Source organism: Juglans regia, chromosome 14 (assembly GCF_001411555.2).
Source record: "Juglans regia cultivar Chandler chromosome 14, Walnut 2.0, whole genome shotgun sequence".
NCBI lineage: Eukaryota > Viridiplantae > Streptophyta > Magnoliopsida > Fagales > Juglandaceae > Juglans > Juglans regia.
The window spans coordinates 25,018,973-25,040,348 of record NC_049914.1 but is presented as its reverse complement, the minus strand read 5'-3'; the positions used below and the strand labels follow the sequence as shown (position 1 = coordinate 25,040,348).

Here is a 21,376-nt window from a genome sequence, read left to right as displayed (position 1 = left end):
ATTGAGTACACCAAAGTAATCTTTGATGACACCTGCAATACTCTGTAGCACTCTGATATTAGACCCTTGCTTCATTCCTCTATCAAATGGCTTAAAAACAACATTAAGCGGCAAAAAGTCAAGCAGTCGAGCGCAAATTTCTTAGCTCCTAAAGCTTCCAAAACCACGACAGCAGCTTGGGAAAACGTCAAACTAGTGTTGATCAAGGAGACCACATCCTCCAAACATCGAGCTAGCATACCATTCCTGTTCGATTTTCCATCCTATTGAGTAATGTGCAGTTTATCCTTTGAGAGAATTGGAGCGAAAAGTCCGTCATCTACAATCAAATCTGGGAGGAATACCCTTACGCACACTGCAGCAATCACAGCCACCAACGCCACAACCTGGAAAGTAGAAGACATGGAGAGAAAATGAGTGGATAGGGTTCCGCAGACGAATGTAGATGATCCAATCCCTAATAGAACGCCGAAATTTGATGCTCTTCGCCCCCCTGAGACATTATTCGCCTTTGGTGTCACCCCTGAAACCTAATAAGGTTCGGATACTTGGGGCCACCGGCGAGGATCTTGAGCTTGTGGAGCTCCTCGTGGAGCACTTGGACTATGTATTAAAAGACAATGGCTGGACTGAAGGAACCCGTAGGTCTGCTTACAGGTCGATTCAGCGGAGGCAGAGGACCGGTTGAGAGTGAGGGAAGGTGCACAGTGACGGAGCTTCTTCCAGTTCTTGGTCTTTTTTTATTATAGACATAATAAAAATGAATTCGAGAACTCAAGACCGAAGGTGTTGCCGCCGATTTTTGGGTTTTCTACGCAGTAGATTTTGGGTCTTCTGATGTTGGTTTGTAGGGGTGAGGATAGAAAATGGAAAAAAATTTGGTGCTCGTGGGAAAGAAAAAAGGAGGGTGAGGACATAAAAATTTTGGAATGGAGACTCTAAAAGTCACTACCACCAGGATAAAACTCCCTAATGTTGTATTCCATATTTGAGAAATCCCCAAAATCGCATGGCTCATTTTCCTCTCACGCAATGCCAGTTTCTAAATCGAGTTTGGAGATGTTGAAGTCATCTTCCATAGTCACTGCATCTTCCTCTTATAATTGGTTGAAGCTTTATTGAAACTTGCTGGCAAATTCGTCAAGTGACTGTTGAAATATTTGGTGTATTTTGTCGTGGCTCTCCTGAAAATCATTCTAATGTTGATGGATAACATCTAAGCGATGAAGATTTTGTTCTAGCAGCTCTTTGATATTGAGTAAGGATGAGATAATATTTTCCATTTTCACGAATTGATAAACCCAATACCAAGGAAAGACTGGTTCTGGATACCACTTGTAACACACCTGATTGGTAGAATTTGGATGACAAGAAAATATGAGAAAAAATGTAAGAAAATAGGTCAAATTTGAGGTTGACCTGCATCCAAGAAAAATAGAGAAAAGAGAAGAAGAAAATATTTTTATTAATGATTTTGAATGTCTATACAATTTCATAATTCTACTACATATACTAATTTTCTAACCAAAGTCCCGCACATAAAGCAACAATTATAACTAAGACCAAAATACCAAACAGACAACAAGTAAATGGGTCATGACCCTTCTTCAACAGAATTCCTATAAATAAAAGAGATGATGACTTTGGGTTTTAGGCTCAGCCAACTACTAAACATCTATTATCCAACTCAAACCCATTATGAATTTGGGCCCTATCATCGCGGCCAGAGACGGGTGACAGACAGATAGAGCCAGAGTGCAACGCGAAGAAGCTGAGCTGAGCAGAGCAGAGCTGAGCAATGGCAATCGCCTTCTGCTTCAACCCTTCCTTCTCTCTTTCTCCACTCTCCGAACTCGATCCCTACCGTCCACTCGCTTCCTCCTCGTTGTCGCCGCCTCCCTTCCTCTCCAGCTCCGCCTCAATATATCACCTGCTCCCGCCCTTCGAATTCTCACACCCTTGTACGTCCCTAAAGACGCCATTTTGGTTGGCGGAAACGATGGAGACGACGAAAATAGCAACAACAACAAGTACGGGAACAACCGAGGAAACAGCAGCGGAGAAGGAGGGGGAAGAGCGGGGAACGCGGGGGACAAGAACAGGGAGGAGGCGATGGTGGTGCTGGCGGAGGCGGGGTGACTCTTGGAGAGCATGTCAAATGATCTGAGGGCGGCGGTCGAGGCCGGGAGTATCCCGGGATCGGTGATCGACCGGTTCTTAGAGCTCGAGAAGTCGGGGCTGTTTTGCTGGTTGATGCAATTCGGCGGCTTCAAGGAGCGCCTTTTAGCCGACGACCCATTCCACGCCGTGGTCGGAATCGAGTACTGCGTCGGAATGTTCACCATGGTACGGATTTTTGTATATAAACTGTGATTCATTTTACGAGAACTTGTATATATGCTTTTCATGATAGGAGAAATTCGTACCTACGTGTGTAATGTAGGTGATCCTTGAGTAATCATCAATGAAAGATATAAAGTACGATGCACCTCCGCATGATTTAGTGCGAGACAAGCCCCATAAATCCGAGTGAATGCAGTCAAGTATGCCTTTACCCGTGTGACTCCCGGCCTTGAAGCTTTGCTTATGATGCTTCCCATAGACACAATACTCACAAAATCCCTTGTCACTAAGCACATCTTGGGAATAAGTTCCCTTTTCATCAAGATCTCCATACCTTATTCACTGATGTGACACAATCTTCTATATCTTCTATGCTATAACGCACTGGAAATTCATCACGTTCTATCACCATTTGTGCACCAACAACCGTGCTTCCAAGCAATTTATACAAGTTTCCAACCCCTTTCATGACAACCAAAATACCTTTTCAGACTGTAATAACTTCAGCTTGCCCAGTGTATATGTAGCCACGAGAATCGAGCTCTGAAATTAAAACCATGGATATTTGGGAAAAAGAATGATGGAAGGGTTTTAGGTAATTAATTTTATTTGATGATATATGAACAAACTTTTTTCTAATTCATCGGAAGTTGATTCAAAATTTCAGCTAAATGAGGAAGGATTTAGTATTTACATGTGGTTTTTATTACATTGAAAGAATATGTAATGCAGTGTGCGGACATAGAATTTAATTTTTAGGTATTCTGGAAATATCAAGTTGGCTGATGATTAACATTGAAAAATATATATATGGACTGGGGCAAAACTTGGCCTGTTGAATCAATGGGGAACATGAGTGAACCATAATCTCATCTTATCATCATGGCAAACCAGGAAGAGTTCTTTTGCTGGACACCTAGTTATGCTCTTCTGTTGGAAAACAGGTCTAGAGAATTTTTTCAAAGAGCTTGAAATTGTTTTTGCAGATCGATGTGGTATGGATCATTCCATCAAATATATGCTCCATTAATTTGCGTCTACCCCAATTGTTATTTACGCCAAGTCTTTTGCCTATGTTGTCGACGCTTGTGATTTATCTCATAGTGGCTTCTTGTAATTTAATATCACCGTAGGTTTGGCCTTACATCATTAAATGCAACTGGGTATGATCTAGAAGAGGTGCCCTGGTGTATGTTCCTTTGTGTACAAGAAATTATATGTTATCTTCATGCAATATGTTCGTTCAGATTCCTCTCTTTTGTCATAAATGTACTTAGATCCATAAAAATGGTTTAGTTTAATATATAGTTGCACCATTTGGTATAAAACATACGATTCCCTACTGAGGTGCGTCATTTGCTTAGATTGTCTTTTATAAGAGTTTTTTGGCCATCGTTTCAATTGATTGGTACTGCATGTGTAAGGGGAGTGGTGAGCCCATTGATCATCTTTTACTCTTTTGTGAGATTGCTTGTGTGGAGTGACTTCTTTAGATAGGTTGGTTTGGCTCAAGTCCTATCCATAGAATTGTAGGCTATTTTATTCTTGAGAGGGTTAAGTGGCAGTACGCAAGTTGCATCAGTGTGAAAATGGTTTCAATTTGTCTCATATGATTTATTTTCAAATAAAGGAATGATAGAATGTTTGAAGACTGAAGAGGAGCTCAAACCATTATTTTTCAGCATTCTCCTCCTTTAGACTGCTTCAAAAGACTTTAATGGGCTTAACTTTCATAGTTTTCTTGTATCTGTTTTATCCTTCTAGTGGAGTTCTCTCTTGTATACATCCAGTGTATTCGTGTTCACCTTTTACGCTTTTTAATAAAGGTTTCTTGCTTATAAAAGTTTCTTTTGGCCTTTCACAACCTAGATTGGTTGAGTGGTTTCATTTGTTTCAGATTGTTTCGTTTTCAAGAACTAAACTATTAAAGAGTGAATTGAAACGAATAGTTTGGTAAAATCATCCATGCCATGGGAATTGAGGGCTCTTTTGGTCAAACCCGCATCCTTTATACCTTGCTGCATGGATGATAAAATCTGAACTGTTTAATTAAGAATAACTGCTATGATTTTTACTACACCATCTAAGTAATCAAAAGCGCTTACGTATAACTATTCAGAGGAATATTTCTTATAAAAAAAAAAAAAAAAAACTATGTTGAAGAATATTGCATCCTACAGATTATCTTTTGCAGTAATCCTTGTCTTATTTTGAATATGTACTTTCTGTCATTACCTTTCATGGGTAATGGCAATAATTGCAGATTCCGTGCTCGTTTCTTTTCCTGCCCCTACTGTTTCTCTCCGACCACCACTTGCAACTAGTGCTGGAACAATTGCCAAGTTCTTCCATAACTGCCCTGATAATGCATTCCAGGTTATATTTTTTGCCCTCTAGACTAATGCAGCAACTTGCATGTTGCCAAGCTTATTTGAATTGAAGATACACATTTTATTACATTGTCCTCAAAATCTGTCCACAGGTTGCTCTTGCCGGAACCTCAAATTCTTTTCTACAGAGATTAGGGGCTGTGGTGGTGAGCAAACGGCTTCCATATTTGCCTGCTTAAATGGATCCCAAAATTTGGGTTTGAAGTTAACAATGAAATCGCATGTTTTACATTTGCTGGTTTTGTTTGTGTAACGTAATGGGACAAAGCTTTTTGCAGTTGGCACAGCTTCATCACTTGTTAGTAGTTTGCAATCAATGTATATTTTTTTTCCTGGTTTGTTCTTGAGATCAAGATGTTGAGGATTTTTGCATATAGTGGCATATGTAGTTAAGGCTTTAGACTTAGACAAGGTTGGTTGGGTTTAGGTGCAACCCATGTCCAAACTCAAGGAATGAATGATTACCCATGAAAGGATTGCCTGACCATTCCTGTCTTGATTTCTAAGTGTTGGACCTAACCTCAAGTTATGGTAAGATAATTAATTTATGCAAAAAAGATAATTTGGACGTGGGTAATCATTCATATTAATGAAACTTACTTTTACAGATAAAAAAAAAGATAATTGATTTATTATGACTCGCGGAGTGGTTATCTTCATAGTTTCAGTGTGCTTTGTCAAGTTTCCCCATTGTAGTTTTGCTCTTTATGTTATCTGTAGTCGCTAAAATGAAATGATTTTTCATCTGAGATATAACCCAAAGCTGCCCCCAATCCTCGACTGAAAACTTGACCGATTGAGGTATACTAAAAGAAAGGATTAACTCTGGTTCTAGAAATTTTCCATACGATTCTACATGATCTCAATAAAATAGCTGGGGAAATAATGTATATGGATTACTAAAGCATGCACTTCCTTTTCAGATTTGACTAATATTGATCACTCTTTCTCTAACTTTTGTTGCAAAGGTTTTTTATCATCATTTTTCTTAAGAAAATGTTATGCAAGTTGGAGCACCATTAATGCAAAATGCTGGAGTTTAATGTGTTTTGCTTAGTTAAAGTTGGGACAGCAGTTATGAATGCATTGATCAATGCAAGGAAAGCTGTTGATAAGTCTTATCCGGTTGAAGTGGAAAACGTGCCCATACTATCCACAAGCGCAGCTTATGCTGTCTAGCACTTACAATGAAACCTTTCTAGTTTATCCTGTGAAAAAAACATGTCCTGCCTGATTAGAGTGTCAACCATTCTTAGTGTCGAGGAAAATAAATAAAAAGTTCAACCTTCTCTCTCTCTCTCTCTCTCTCTCTCTCTCTCTTGCGTTCTGTTTATTTTGATGGGTAGACCTTTGAATATAAATATATCAAAAATATTATCATACCTTCTTTTCAATAGAAAACAATGTTTATAATGTGCTTTTTCAGCTTCATTTTTTTTTTTTTGATAAGTAAGATATAAACTTTATTGATGTGAATGAAATAGGCATATACCTAGTACACCGGAAGTATACATTTGAACACCTAGATACATTCTACGAGTGTTAAACTAAAGATAGGAATTCATGTATATCATCCCCATTTAATACAATAGCTGAAAACCAAAGCAATAAAGTGTGCATAAAATAATTCTTCAGCTCCAACATTGTTCGTTCCTTGTCTTCGAAGCAGCGCATATTCCGTTCCGTCCAAATACACCACATGATACACAACGGAATCATTCTCCAAACTGCTGCCACTTGATGACTGCCCTGCAATTTTCTCCAACAACCCATGAGCTCCACCACTCTCCTAGGCATTACCCAAGCCACCCCGACCCGTCGAAAAATCTCATCCCATAGCCCTCTTGCTACATCACAATGTAGTAAAAGATGATCTACCGATTCTCCATTCTTCCTACACATGTAGGACCAATCCAATACAACACATCCTCTTTTCCTCAAGTTATCCGTGGTTAAGATCTTCCCAAGGGCAGCATTCCAAACAAAAAAAGCAACTCTAGAAGGCACTCGAGACCTCCAAATGTTCCTCCATGGGAATGAGGTGTGATCCTGAGAAATCAGAATTTTATAATACGCTTTTACTGAGAATTTCTTATGATCCTGGAGCCTCCATTTCAAGCTGTCTTGTTGTGCCATAGTAGACCCAAAAGAATGTAACAAGCTGAAAAAATCTGAAACCATAGATAATTCCCAATCATGAATATCTCTATTAAACAGAATATTCCACTGATGCGAGCCATGTGCAAATAATCGCACTTCCGCCACAGACACGTCCTTGTTAACTGCAATACGATATAAAGCTGGAAACACCCTTTCCAATGCGTGCTCTCCACACCACACATCTCGCCAAAAACTGATTCGGTTACCCTCGCCTGCGACAAAACGGATATGATTTACGAAAATAATCCACCCCTTTCTTATAAACTTCCATAGCCCCACTCCATGCCCCCCTCTCACTTCTTTAGAACACCAACCACCCCAATCAACTCCATGTTTAGCATCTATTATTTCCCTCCACAAAGAACCCTCTTCCATATGATATCTCCAAAGCCATTTCCCCAACAACACTTTATTAAAAGTTCTCAAATTACACACACCCAACCCCCCATACTCAACTGGAGAACATACTGACTTCCAATTAACCAAATGAACTTTCTTCTCCTCCCCTAAGCCTCCCCATAAAAATGCCTTGAATAGTTTCTCGATTCTATTCACCACCCCAACAGGCATAGGAAAAAGGGATAAAAAATAAGTGGGAAGATTTGTAAGGGTACTCTTGATAAGAGTGAGACGACCCCCTTTCGAAAGATACACCCTTTTCCATCCAGCCAACCTTTTTTCTATCTTTTCGACCACCCCATCCCACATAGCTCTACTCTTGAAAGTAGCACCTAGCGGAAGGCCCAGGTATTTCATTGGGAGCGAGGACACCCTGCAACCCAAAAGACTAGCTAGATTGCGTATATTAGGGACCACCCCCACCGGTACCATCTCAGACTTGTCAAGATTCACCTTGAGTCCTGATACTGCTTCAAAACAAAGTAATAATGCACGCAAAGTTTGGACCTGACTCCTATCCGCTTCACAAAACAACAGAGTGTCGTCTGCGAAAAGAAGATGTGAAATGATACAAGAGCTACCAGAGCCATTTCCCACCTGAAAACCAGATAAGAAACCCCCACTAACAGTAGCCTGCAACATCTTGCTCAGCGCCTCCATAACTATGACAAAAAGAAAGGGAGATAAAGGATCACCCTGTCTCAAACCCCTCGAACTATAAAAAAAACCTGCAGGAGTGCCATTAACTAACACTGAAAACCGGGCTGTTGAAATGCAAAAACGCATCCAGGAAATCCACCTATCTCCAAAGCCACACCTCTTCAATAAATACAAAAGGAAATCCCAGTTCACATGGTCATAAGCCTTCTCCATGTCTAGCTTGCAAAGAATACCTGGACTTCCCTCCCTCAACCTAGCATCCAAACACTCATTTGCAATGAGCACCGAATCAAGTATATATCTCCCATGAATAAAAGCATTCTAGGGCTTGGAGATAATATTTTCCAGCACTAGACTGAGCCGGTTAGCAAGGACCTTTGAAATAATCTTATAGACACTGCTAATCAAACTTATTGGACGAAAATCCTCAATATTCGACGCCCCACTTTTCTTTGGAATGAGTGCGATAAAAGTCGCATTAAGTGATTTTTCAAGCTTTTGATAAGCATGAAATTCACTGAACACCCGCAAGACATCACCTTTCACCACATCCCAACAAGTTTGAAAGAAACCCATTGAAAAACCATCCGGGCCCGGCGCTTTGTCCTTAACCATACCAGATATGACCTTGAAGATCTCATCTTCCACAAAAGGTCTCTCCAATACATTAACCAGCTGTGAATCAATTGTCTCAAACGGTAAGTCATCAAGCTTCGGCCTCCAAGTTGCTGGTTCGGTAAGTAGAGTCTCATAATAATGTGCAATGTGACTTTCTAGATCAGCCGAAGAAGATAGCTCCTGTGTACCTGAATGTAACAACTCAATCGCATTATTGCGTCGATGAGAATTAGCCATTTTGTGGAAAAACTTCGTACACCTATCACCCTCTTTCAACCAGAGGGCTCTGGATTTTTGACGCCATGAAGTCTCTTCTAGCAGCAAAACCCTTTCCAATTCTGCCACAACCGTCACTTTTCTCAATAACTCCTCCTCCGAGGCCCTTCCCAATAATTCCTTACCCTCCAACTCCTCCAACTCCTCCAACAAAATAGACTTCTGATTGTCAATATGACCAAAAACTTCCAAGTTCCATTTCTTTAGGTCTTGCTTTAGAGCCTTCATCTTACCTGCAAGAATAAAACTCGGAGTGCCACTAAACTGGTATGAAGTCCACCAATTTCTCACCATCTCTACAAACCCGTTTACCTTAAGCCACATATTCTCAAACTTGAAGTACCGGCGACCCCCTTGAATACCACCACAATCTAAAAGGATGGGAAAATGGTCTGAACTGACTCTAGCTAACCTTTTCTGGCTAACTTCTGGGTAGTGTGCTTCCCATAATGGCGAGACAAGAAATCTATCCAATTTCGACCAAACACGGCCATTAGACCAAGTAAACTCACCACCCACCAAGGGGAGGTCCATAAGATCCATATCAAAGATGAACTCAGAGAATTCCGCCATGGCCAAAGTGTGTCGATGATGCCCCGATCGTTCACTGGGAAAGCGAATAATGTTAAAATCACCCCCCATACACCACGGCACATCCCATAAAGAGTGTATTCCCGCCAACTCCTCCCACAACCGTCTTCTATCACTATCTATGTTAGGACCATAAGACCCTGCAAAAGCCCAAATCCACCCATCACTCACATTTTTAAACAACACCGAAACCGAAAACTCTCCAACACATTCCTCAATCTCCTCAATCACTCTTTTATCCCACATTAATAATACTCCACCTGATGCTCCCTGAGAGGCTAAATAAGACCAACCCAAATAAGGGCATCCCCAAATACTACGCACAATACTTCTATCAATAAGACCCAACTTTGTTTCTTGCAAGCATATCACATCTCCCTTCCATAGTCTCAATAGAGCTTTGATCCGAAGGCGTTTTTCCCTATTATTGAGACCCCTTACATTCCAAGAAACGAGCTTAGGCTTCATTAAAACTTAACTTACCCCTCCCTTTTGATCTAACCCTTCCACTACTCCCCTCCTTGACATCGTAATTGATGGAGCATGTTAGGCGTTTAAGTTCCCTATCTTGCTTAGAGGCTGATTTTGAACGGCTAGCTTCAATAGCCACTAAAAGGGCCATAAATTGTTCCTCATAACCTCCAAAAGAAACCCCGAATATTTTCTGTAACTCCTCTACCTTTTTAAAAATCCAATGCGTCGAATAACTCCTATAATCACTGGGAGGGAGTGTACATAAAGGAGTAGGAGTCCCCTCTTCCCCAATACTGTTCTTGGGAATCACCGAAACCATCAGTTTATTTGTTTCACCATTTACACCCATATTATTAATAAGAGAATCAACCCCATCAACTAACTCATCAGAACTGCTCCTCACCAAAAGTGGAAGACCACTCTGAATCACGTTGCTGTCCCGCGAAAGCATCTCCCCACAACGATGCAGCTCTCTATCCCTCAACCCAGACTGCTCATGCCCTTCTTCTGGAGCTTCGTCCACCACACAAAATTCCGAGAATACATTTCCCAACAATAGCTCTGAAGACAAAGACGCAGACGCACTCTCTAACGCCAGAAACTCCCCCTCCTCTGTCTCTTCCCGTCGGACCTCCTTCGCCGCCTCACCTGAATAGTCGTCCGAGTGTGTCGGCAGCTTCTGTGCCGGCAGGGTTGCCGATAATCCATTTATCGGCTCCACAGAAGCATCCTGGCTCTGGTCCGAAATCTCGGATCCGAGGCGGATCTCGTTTCCCATCTCGCCAGAGGGGTCGACCGAGGTTGTCGGCCACTTCTGTGCCGGCATGGTTGCCGGTAATGAGGTTATCGGCGGCACTCTCTTTCCCTGGTCCGATATCACGGATCCGAGACCCTTCCCCGACCCGGCTTTCTCCACTGCCCTCCAGACCTTCACAGGGCCTGAAGTCTGACCCTTGCCCAGGCCCATTGTTCTGCTCAGCCCCATACCAGGCCCACCAATTCGGCCCATCACCTCCTTGCCTTTAACACAGCGTTTTAGATGATTTATTTCATCTAGCACAATGCCGATCTTCTCCTCCAATCCCGTTAACATCTTCAAAATACTTCCCTCATTTAGCCCCGCCAAACTGCTTTCTGCCACACCATTCCGCTGCACGTCCTCAGGTATGGTTACACCTGACACCACTACCGCATCCTGATACGGTAACTTCTTCAACACTTCACTGTACGTCCTTGCCCCACCTGCCAACGATGATGGAACACCTCCCTCACCATTGTTCTTCTTTGCAGCAACTATCTGAAAATCAGCCATCTCCATTAAAATGTCAGCAAGCTTTTTCCATCCCTCCCCCTTCCTTCCTTCCGGAATCACTAGCAAGCCTCTTCTCTTATCACGACCAAATTCTGAAATGGAAATAAAACTACCATTAAAGTTATGTCCCTTCCTCACTATTATCACAGTGTCTCCTTTTCTACGAGTTTGCAGAAACTCCTGAGAACCCACTGTTACTGTACAATCCTTCACCATAGAACCCAGCCAGCCTAGAGTTTCCCCGTCCACTGAAATGTACTTCACCCCACGATGACTACTTTCTATAATCCTCCACCACTTTGCATTCTCCTTTTTGAGCTCGAACAATTTCTGATCAATGAATACCTCCTTGCACAACCCCATCTAAAACCAACCCACAGCCAATGCAAACCTAATGATTCAGAGGAATACACTAGACTACATGCTAATCACCACTGGACTACATGATAATCACCATAAGAAAGTACCAACACAGCAGCAATGCACAAGAAAACTAAGAGAAGAAAATATTGTACGGAGAGAAAATTTTTAGGAGAGAGAAATAGTTGCATTACACACACACACACTTTTTTCAGCTTCATTTTCCATACTATGGGAAACTTTTTGTTTTTATTTTTATTTTAATTTTTTGTATAAAATTTATCAACCAATTACATATTTGAAACTGGAATCATTGAGAAAGAATGGGGAAGGCATGTTAACATATCATTCAAGAATTATGTTGTGGTCCTCATCTCATCTGAACATATATGGGCAAAGAGATTATGTTGCTGAGCTATAAAGACGCCATTACAAAAGAGGCCCCAAAAGCTTTCTTAGGAGATACAATGGAATGACTGATTCTGTGAGACATGTAAAAGTTTCCTTTGTTTTTCGTTTTTAATTAGAATATTTAAATTCTTCCTTAACTTGGTCTAAGTAATATTCTTGCCTGTTACTGTGAAATAGAGCAAAGGAGTACGCTCTTTGTTGAATGCAAAGTATTTATCACAGATGTAATTCTGTTGACAGGTATCGAGTCTTAGTTGGTGTTATTGAACAGTAGATTCTGAATACTTTGCTACACCATCGCAAACTTATGCTGAGTGCCATTTACTCTGCTGCTCAGACAGGTAACACATTCTTGGGTTCATTATTGTGGAACTTCTCTCTCCCCTCAGATGTCCTTTAAATATTCGTTTATCCTCCCTCGATGACTCACTCTTTTTATTGTTGTTGCATTTGGTGGACTTTCTTCCTCAGTTACCTGCTGGTTAAGGTACGAATGGAGGTTTTCTTCAGTTTTTGTATTTTCTTCTTCTTCTTTCTTATTCTCTCATCTTTGGGTCTAATCTGTGAGTTAGGGAGGTTGAAGTTTCTGTGAATAGATGGCTTAGATTTAGGGTTGTGTTTTGGTCAATTAAAATTGGGGGTTTATTGTATTGGGTTTAATTTGTTGACAAATCATTGAATCGAGAAATGAACCAACATCACTTTTTAAGTTCATATTAGTGCGAAAGTGTCTTGAATCTCTTGAGATGTTATCAAAGGTCGTTACCAATGATACCATGTGTTGTTTTGTTGTCGAGGAAAAAAAAAACATCACTTTCTCTTCTTCTCCATTGCTGAGATAATCTATTGAACTGTATCCTTATATGCTTTTGCGAATGTGACTGGCACAAGTATTAATACTATCAAAGGATAACTTTAATTCTAATTTTTATAATTACTATCATGACTTTGAAAGATTTGATACATCCATTAAGTTTTTGGTGGATTTTTTCTTTCTTTCTTGTACTTCCTTTTTTGTTTTTCTTGGAATATCTTGTTATAATTTTTAAATTCTCATACTATTGTAATTCTTGTTGCAGCAAAGTTCCTTCTTGGCTTACTACTTTTGCACCAGCAGATGCTCTCACCATGAAAGAGGAAGCCTGGAATGCATTCCCAGAATGCAAATCAGGTTTGCCCAGCCACTAACAGTTGACGGCTAAAGAAAAGTTCAAGAGAAATTTCATTTTTTCCCTTCTTCAATTAGATCATTATTTGCTTATCTTTGTCTATTTTTTGTTGTAGTTGAAGTTGTCCTGTCATGAAAATCTGTTGGCTGAATTAGACATTGTATTTGATAGGTTACCAGTCTAAAATTTGTTGCTCGAGGTGATTTTTTGTTAACTGTCTCAGCAGACAAGGTAAGCATTTGGTTTCCAAATTTGTAGTTATGAATCATGAATGTTGACATGCACGGGTTGTTCTTAAGAAAAGGAAACTTTTTTTTTTTCAGAAATTTATTGTTATGTTATTTTGGACAATAATGTTTCCTTGACCATTAGATTAAGTGTGTACGGGTGATTTTGTAAATCTTCTTGACCATTTGATTAAATATATGTAGCGAACCTGAATTGCAAATATTAATCTGGGTGCAACCCAGAGGAAATCATTAGGTACTGGTTTAAGCTCTGATGGCATTTTAAGCTGCAAGTGAAGATTTAAGCATTATTATCAGAGGTAAGTACTCTATGTCTAACACAGTTGTATCAAATCTTTGATCCAATCCAAAACTATTTACAATAAGAAATTACGCTAGACACACCATAAACTCCTGCAGCTAAATACGGTGAAACTCTAATAAGATGGAACTCTAATTAAAATTCATATACATAATAGAAACACTACCTGGTGATGTGATTCCATGGAAGTTGAAATCACCCACGAGTTTCCATAAGTTAACCTCCTAAACCAAGAAATACAATTATATTTAAACAAGAAGGGAGGTCATAACCATGAAAAGAGCATGAATCCTACATTACTTAGAAATGCTAAGAGATATCACCTCTCATGATGGCTTGTCATTTGTCGTTGGCATGATCACACTCAACCAGCCATAATAGTTAATTGGACTCTAATTTTTCCTTTGGGTTAGTTTCCTTTCTTTTTTTTTTTCCACGAAAGTGAAATCTCCATTTATTATTGGCTTTAAATATGTAGCAGCATGCTTTTTGGCTGAAATTTCTGACAAACAGAAAAGTTGATGCACTCAATCTAATATCTAAAAAAGAATACCTTATTTCTGTTTTGATGCCTTTGCAGGTATATGAACACATAACATTTGAAATGAGAAACATATATCCCTTGGGTGTTTTTGTTAACCAGCCTCCATCAGTAAAAAAATGTTATAATTTTTATTATTTTGCTATCCTCTATTCAGAGTGTTTTTGTTAAGAACTCGATAAACTTGGGTGGCTTTTGCAAACCATTTTAGATTGTAAAGACCCATGGCCCTTTAACTTTAACTTTAAAATTATGAACATATGTTCTCTACCTTGCTTTTTCCCGTGGATTATGTCTAGATCCCCGTTCCTAATTTCTATTTGTTGTGGAGAATTTGATATTTGCTTCTTCTTAAATCACTTGATCTAAAATACTGTATAGCTCATATTTTTCTTGGAATTTTTATAATGTGTCCTTTTTTCTTCATAGTCTCTATTTGTCAGTAGTTAACATTCATTAGCTTTTATGTGTGCTAGAGCTATATTGGCAGAGTATTCTGGTCCTGTTCTTGGAGTATTGTCTGCAATATTATATGGATGGAGAGGCCGTGTCTGGAAGAAGGTATTTCTCTCTAATATGCTTGGTTGTCATTGATTTTAGGGTGTATGATGTTTGAATAATGCTGATCATATCAGTTAAAGATCATAATCTTAGAGCATGTAAGCTTTGGTTTTGTTTCTGACATGTTTTTCTTTTTTCTGTTTTCATCCAATGCTTAACATGAATGCAAGAGTTTTGCAACACATAGGGTAAATGACAATATCAATCGAAGTTTTATTAGGAATTAATAAAAACCATCTACATGAATCCGGTAGAAAATGTCATTTAAATACATAAATTTAGCTGCCAAAACTAGCTAGATCATCATCCTATATAAAGGTCAAGTCCAGTAATAATACTAAAGTTCCCTCATCAAGTTAAAGATCAGTCGTTAGACTCTTCACTGCCATTAATATCATCAGGATTATTATTTGGGACACTATCCACATACGACTCTTGGTAAAAGCTATAACTACTAGGATCCAATTGAGATGGCAAACTCATCCACAGATCCTCTTGGAATTCACTCGGTTCATTTAGATAGTTAGACCCAAAGACTGTCTGATCCGGGGAATTATCAGCCCAGTTGGGCCATCCAATTGGTGGAACCATCGTGGCAGGAAGATCAAGAGGACTTGCATAATTGAAGTAGTCATTGAAAGTAGCCCCAGTATCATGAGCATGAGCGTTACTGCATTGAGCAGCAGATTCTGGCTGCTGGAACCCATTTTGGTAGGTACTGGCCGTGGTGATCTGCATATTATCCCGGGCACCTATTATTGGTACTTCAACATCAGCAATGGCGGCAGCTTCGAGATTTCCACAATTCATCTTATCTATATGCTCATCATCTCCCCCATGATAATCATCTAGCATAGAAGTTGAACCAACCATCGCAGGAACATTATCTTCAATTTGAATTTTGATTGATTTAACGGGTTTTTTATAAATCCTGCATAAGACCCAGTCATCCAACTGCATGGTACAAGATTTAGTGCTGATGATGGTCAGTTTTTGAGAATAGAATTAAGAGCCTTAAAACGAACATATATGTTAATTAGTAAAAGGATGAAAAACTACATACCCTCATGCCATTTGAGCCTCTTCCGCTACAGGGTGAATCCTCGACTCTAAATTCGTGCATAATCCAGTTGGTCTTTTTACCCTTTGGAGCCTTTCCTATATAAAAAACCAATGCCTTCCTATACCCAACTACGGTTCCCTTGGATTTGATTTTCCTGTCAGCTCCCGTGGCTTTCCAATATCCATCACCAGCAGCTCGATTTGGCCGTCTTCCATTTCGATACTTTCGATCTCTTGGGGTGAAAATGTATAATTGATCTTCTTGATAATCCTTGTATTTTGCTTTTAATGGAAGAAATTCAAGTGTTACTTTCTAGTTCAACTTTTGATCTTTAATATGAAATAGTCTTAATTTAAGCTCAAAGTATGGAATGTCATGACTGTATGCACCACATGCAATATGCACTCACAAGCAAGATAATTAGTTCTACTTGATTAATTGCACATGATTCAGTCAAACGAAATGAAGCACTGTCAAACGCAATGAATTAAACAAAATTTAAGCTGAACATGAGTCAGAGTTAGCAAGTTGAGTACCATGAATATTTGTTTAATTTCATATATTTATTCTCTTCTAGTTTTGCTAAGTGCATTCGACATGGAAAGAAGAAGAAGATGGTTGATATCAGGAATGTTAGTTCCAAGAAAAACAAGCACATCAAGAAAATTAAGGTATCTGCACAATATCTACCATGATTCTCACATTCAGATTATAAATAATTAGCAAGAAACAAACTTTATATCATGCAAAGTTATGTTCAAACCTCCACGATCAGTACAATAAAATCAGTACTACCTACCTGCAAGAAAATCTGGATTATGTGCATATAGGTTAACTTCCACTATGTTGTTAATTGGCAGGGGCTGGTTCCATGCTTTCTTCTCCAAGTAAAAGACGATGAGCTCTTCGTCTGTTGGGAGGAATCTGTACCCGGGAGGTTTGTTAAAAAATCCAGCTTGTTCCTTAGTCTTGTTGTTGCTATTGAAATTGCCGCTCTCAACCTCCATGGCACGAAGTAATTGCAGCAGACTCTTCACTCTGTTTTTAATAGAGTGGTGGTAGCGCCAATAGTGTATAATTCTTCTTTTTAAATATTTGAATCAATAGTCCACTTCTACCGATTTTTGAGTCTTCAGACTTATCCTTCGGTTTGGATTGTTTTTCCTTTATTTTTGGATACTTCCAGGATTTATCTCAAGAATATAACTGATCCATACTTCAAAAATTATATAATGATAAGTGACGACCTTGAGTATGTGCCCATTTATAATTTTTTAAATGGTCCCTTATTCTGTTATTAACTACAATAAAATTAGATATAGAAAAAAGAAGATAAAACAGTGAAGAGTGCAGAATATGTTCAAATTATCATCAAGATAATGTCAATGTACAACGATTAATTCAATTTAACTTAAATTATTATTATCTTTTATCTGTAGATATATAATGATTTGGATTCAAAAGTCCTCTCAACTAATTTCATCTAATCATTACAATTTTTTTAAATTTTAATATAATAATAATAATAATAAAATATAATATTTTATTTAATTTTTAATTTTTATCTCAACTAACTATCCAAATTTCCTAAATTTTGGTTGGAAAAGAAAATTAAAATAAAATTATATATCTTGCGAATCAATGATTATTAAATATATTAACATTTTTAAAATTTTTGCATTCTTATATATATATATATATACAAACATAATTATTGGTATTACTTTACATAATAAATTATAGATTATGTAAAAAAAATGAATGAATAAAATATACTTTATTAGCATAATATTAATTCGGAACGTAAGATATGTGCATATATTCTTTTGATCAGACTTTGACCAAATTATGACATTTAGTCTTATGATGCAATACTTGCGCATTTTATTATTGTAAAAAAGGCTGGTTGAAGGAAGAGCGCCATTGGCTCGAACCGTAATGCCAAAAGGTCGAGATTTGTTAAGTATTGGTGGATGAGTTTTGCTATGTACAAGCAAATTTGCGTACTAATCTGAGTACTAATGTTGTTACTATGCACTATTGTCAATAAAATTTATTTTCTGACCAATCATATTGAATGAATATGCGTATTAGTGCGCAAAATTACTTACAATTAGATTTTTCCTTGGTGGATACGACATGGCACAAACTGATAAAGCGATAACCATCGACTCATTCATTGATTAGCAAGATTGAACATCACCCAGAGCAATCTTTTTGGTTTGGTCAAATCTATTTCTAAAATTTAATCAATATCATACTTCTTTATATTTATCTCTTCTATTTAAATTCAATCTCCATATTGAATTATCCATTCACTCTTTATATAATAATAAATTATTATTAATTTAATAATTTTTTTAAATTTATTTTTATTACATTTTGTAGTTCTATCAATTAAATGTTAATAATAATTATATTATAATTAAATTAATATTAAAAAACTATATTTTCAAAAGTCATTTAATATTAATAACTAAAAATATTTGATTAAACTCATTTAAATTTCTATTTAAATTTTTTAATTACAAATCAAATAATATTTTTTATTGGAGTGAAAAATTAATATTTTAATATTTGATAAATCAACAATAGTCTTTTATCTTTAACCCAACATTATAACTGAAATCTAAATTATTTTAAATATACTCAATTTATGAGATTTTTTAATATAGATTATCTAAATTTTGATTATCATTTTCATTTGTCGAAGTCAACGAGTACTTTTAGTGGAACCCAATAAATCATGAGAGGCCGGGACAGCTGCACTTTCAAATGCGCGGGTTAAGATGCAACAAACAAACCTGATATCCTTCAAGATATCCTTTAGGTTGTCAATCTCAACCATCTAACTAACCTCTTGACTTCCTTTTTCATTTCTTGTTTTTTTTAGGGATGTGTTTTGTAATAGAGGATTGTTATAGTCGTAAAAAAATTTATATAAAAATAATTTTATAAATTGATATAATTTCATATGATCTATTAGATATATTTTACGATAAAAATAATTTTTTAATTTAATAAATTATATGAAAATACATTAATTTATAAAATTATTTTTATATAATAGTATTTTTTTTACGATAATGCATGCAAGATTATGTGCTCTTGAATATTCAAATTAGACGCCTCTGGAATGATTCTCCAATAACAAAAATTAGACGCCTCTGTAATACAGCTTTTTCTATTTACCCTTTTCGTATAAATAGGATTGAAATAGTCACTATATTCTATCAATGAAAATTTGAAATATACTCCGTAATGAAATATTACTCGATGAGGAATTTCTTTTGGGTAATGATAGATTTGCAATACGTAGTGATAGGGTTCTTACTTTTTTTACAATTCATTTATAATTTATAGTGTATTTATTTTTTTATTATTTTCTTTAAATATTTTTTAACATCCTTAATTATAAGAAAAAATTAAAATATATATATAATTTTACTAATAGTCACTTCTTTAAATATATACAGTTTGGATTGGAGCTTTGTCTAATATAAGTAATTATTGAAGGGGATTCCCTACTTGTTAGTAAAAGATATTCTTTCTAATTATGATCATATTGTAACGTAGGAGGACCACCCTCCTTGTATCCCTTTGGTTTGATTGAATGGAAATGAGTTATTAAAAAAAAAATATATCTATACATTTTGTCATATCTATAAAGAATTAAAGAGCGATATTACCTCCCTCTATATATATATAAGTCATATTTATATATTTTAAAAAAGAATAAATATAGATAGAATTCACTATTGAGAGCATCCATTTTGCATACATGATGTGGCATCTTCTAGACCACACATCTCCCCAAATGAGTGTTGGGAACAATCAATTAGAAGCAGCCACGCAGTGAGTACAAAGTGTACACTGCTATAGTGGCTTATCTCTAACATTACTCTTTAAAAAATTCTATTATTCCATAGCTCATATCCCACAATTTATAAACATCATCCCAACATCTTATAAAAAAATTATAAATTTAAAATATAAAAATAAATAATGATTGATACGATATATTTTTTCTTAAAAATGTAAACGAAGCATCTTCAAACTGTACACGGGCAACTTTACGTGCCTGTAAATCCAAGCTGATGTTCTGTAAATTGATCATTAATGTCCTTTATTACTATACAAGAGTAGTGCTCCATTTGCAGGATGGGAAAGAAATCAAAATGGCTAATTAGTGCTGGACCTATGTTCACTTCGCCATAAACATGTCGTGCAAGCAAACCTACGTCACCAAAGTAGAGTCAATAAATATTAGAGCAATATTATATATAGTCGTGGAGTGTACAAGTGTCGTGCAGTCGCTTTAAAAAAAAGTGGAGTCCACTATTAAAAAATTAATTTCTTTTTCATGTGGATCCCATATTTATTTACTTTTTTCAAAGCAACTGCACGACGTTTACATACTCACGACTGCAAGTATCATTTCTCTAAACAAATTTTGTTTCCGTTCTGTTCAGTTACGGCCCTGCCACGGGTGATAATAGTGGCATACGACCCAACCACTGGTTACAATAGTGGATACGGCCTAACCACGGTTATAATAGTGGATACGGCCCAACCACGGGTAATAATAGTGGATACGGCCCAATCACGAGTAATAATGGTGGATACGGCCCTGCCACGGGTTATAGTAGTGGTCTTTGTTTTGAGTGCACACCTTGATGACAGAGTGTTTTATGTTCTGCTTGGCTATCCGCAGATGCACAACCCTACCACGGGGGTTATACATGGCCTCTGTTCTGATATGATGTTCTGATGATGATGATGATCATTTATGCTATGCCAAAGAATATTTTGAATGAAATTATTTCTAAATCTTCGCTCTGATATTTTTGATAACATGCTTTGCTTCCGTACTCTGAAAATGAAAATATTTTGTTCTGCATTCTGATTTCTGTAAATGCTCATGTTTATACACTGGTATATGTTCTCTGCTTACTGAGTTGTTGATAACTCACCCCTTATCTCCAATTATTTTTTTCAGATGATTTTTGAATAAACCAGCTAAGGATCAAAATTATGGAGCAGCGGTGAGATGATTAGTTAAGCATAGTGGATTACTCATAGAAGATTTCTGAAAAGTAGCAGATTTTATTAAGAGACTTTGTAGTATTCTGATGACGTTATATTTTGGAGTCTATAAATATATTGATGAATCGTGAGTTTTAAGTTATAGGGAGTAACTCTTCGATCCCTGCGGGATCGGGGCGTTACAGGGCTAGGGGTACGGTGCTGAGTATGCTGACGGAAGGAGAACCACGATGTAGAAGCTGTGAGGGCTACACGATGGTGGTTTCTGTGATCAAAGTAGTGGTATATCTAGCGGATGCTGAAAACCCTAGTGGGAAGATCACGTACGTGCATGAGATATGGAAGTGAAAACTGCTTCCTGGTTGCAACGGCTTGGGCTTACTGGTCCACTCCATGTATTTGGGCTCATGGGTAAGGTACGATAAATGGGCTGGGACCCAAAAGAAACTAAAA

The 21,376-nt window shown here is 37.4% G+C and overlaps 2 protein-coding genes across 9 annotated transcripts; one reads left to right on the top strand and one right to left on the bottom strand.

The window, feature by feature from the left end:
* The first annotated feature begins 1,710 nt into the window (after positions 1-1,710).
* Positions 1,711-16,851, top strand: LOC109015196 (protein RETICULATA-RELATED 4, chloroplastic-like). 7 transcript variants are annotated; one of them, XR_004798300.1, is made up of 12 exons: positions 1,711-2,346; positions 2,444-2,938; positions 4,607-4,719; positions 4,826-4,879; positions 12,235-12,335; positions 12,466-12,481; positions 13,074-13,165; positions 13,335-13,394; positions 13,595-13,710; positions 14,730-14,814; positions 16,455-16,548; positions 16,738-16,851. XR_004798300.1 is itself a non-coding variant. In XM_035685181.1 (8 exons), exons 4-8 carry the CDS (start codon positions 13,142-13,144, stop codon positions 16,766-16,768), a joined length of 294 nt encoding a protein of 97 aa, XP_035541074.1. In that variant the 5' UTR covers positions 11,852-12,067; positions 12,235-12,335; positions 12,466-12,481; positions 13,074-13,141; the 3' UTR covers positions 16,769-16,851. The 7 variants fall into 7 exon arrangements, 4 of the variants coding, with proteins under 4 accessions (XP_035541072.1, XP_018853221.1, XP_035541074.1 ...); XR_004798299.1 differs by lacking the exon at positions 2,444-2,938 and having other exon boundaries at positions 1,713-2,346; positions 13,279-13,394; XR_004798298.1 differs by lacking the exon at positions 2,444-2,938 and having other exon boundaries at positions 1,716-2,346.
* Positions 14,823-16,905, bottom strand: LOC118344491 (NAC domain-containing protein JA2-like). 2 transcript variants are annotated; one of them, XM_035685178.1, is made up of 2 exons: positions 16,677-16,905; positions 14,823-16,158 (listed from the first exon to the last, which is right to left on the bottom strand). In XM_035685178.1, the coding sequence occupies exons 1-2, from the start codon at positions 16,882-16,884 to the stop codon at positions 15,851-15,853; spliced, it is 516 nt and encodes a 171-aa protein (XP_035541071.1). In that variant the 5' UTR covers positions 16,885-16,905; the 3' UTR covers positions 14,823-15,850. The 2 variants fall into 2 exon arrangements, with proteins under 2 accessions (XP_035541071.1, XP_035541070.1); XM_035685177.1 differs by having other exon boundaries at positions 16,677-16,763.
* Between the last annotated feature and the right edge of the window lie 4,471 nt (positions 16,906-21,376).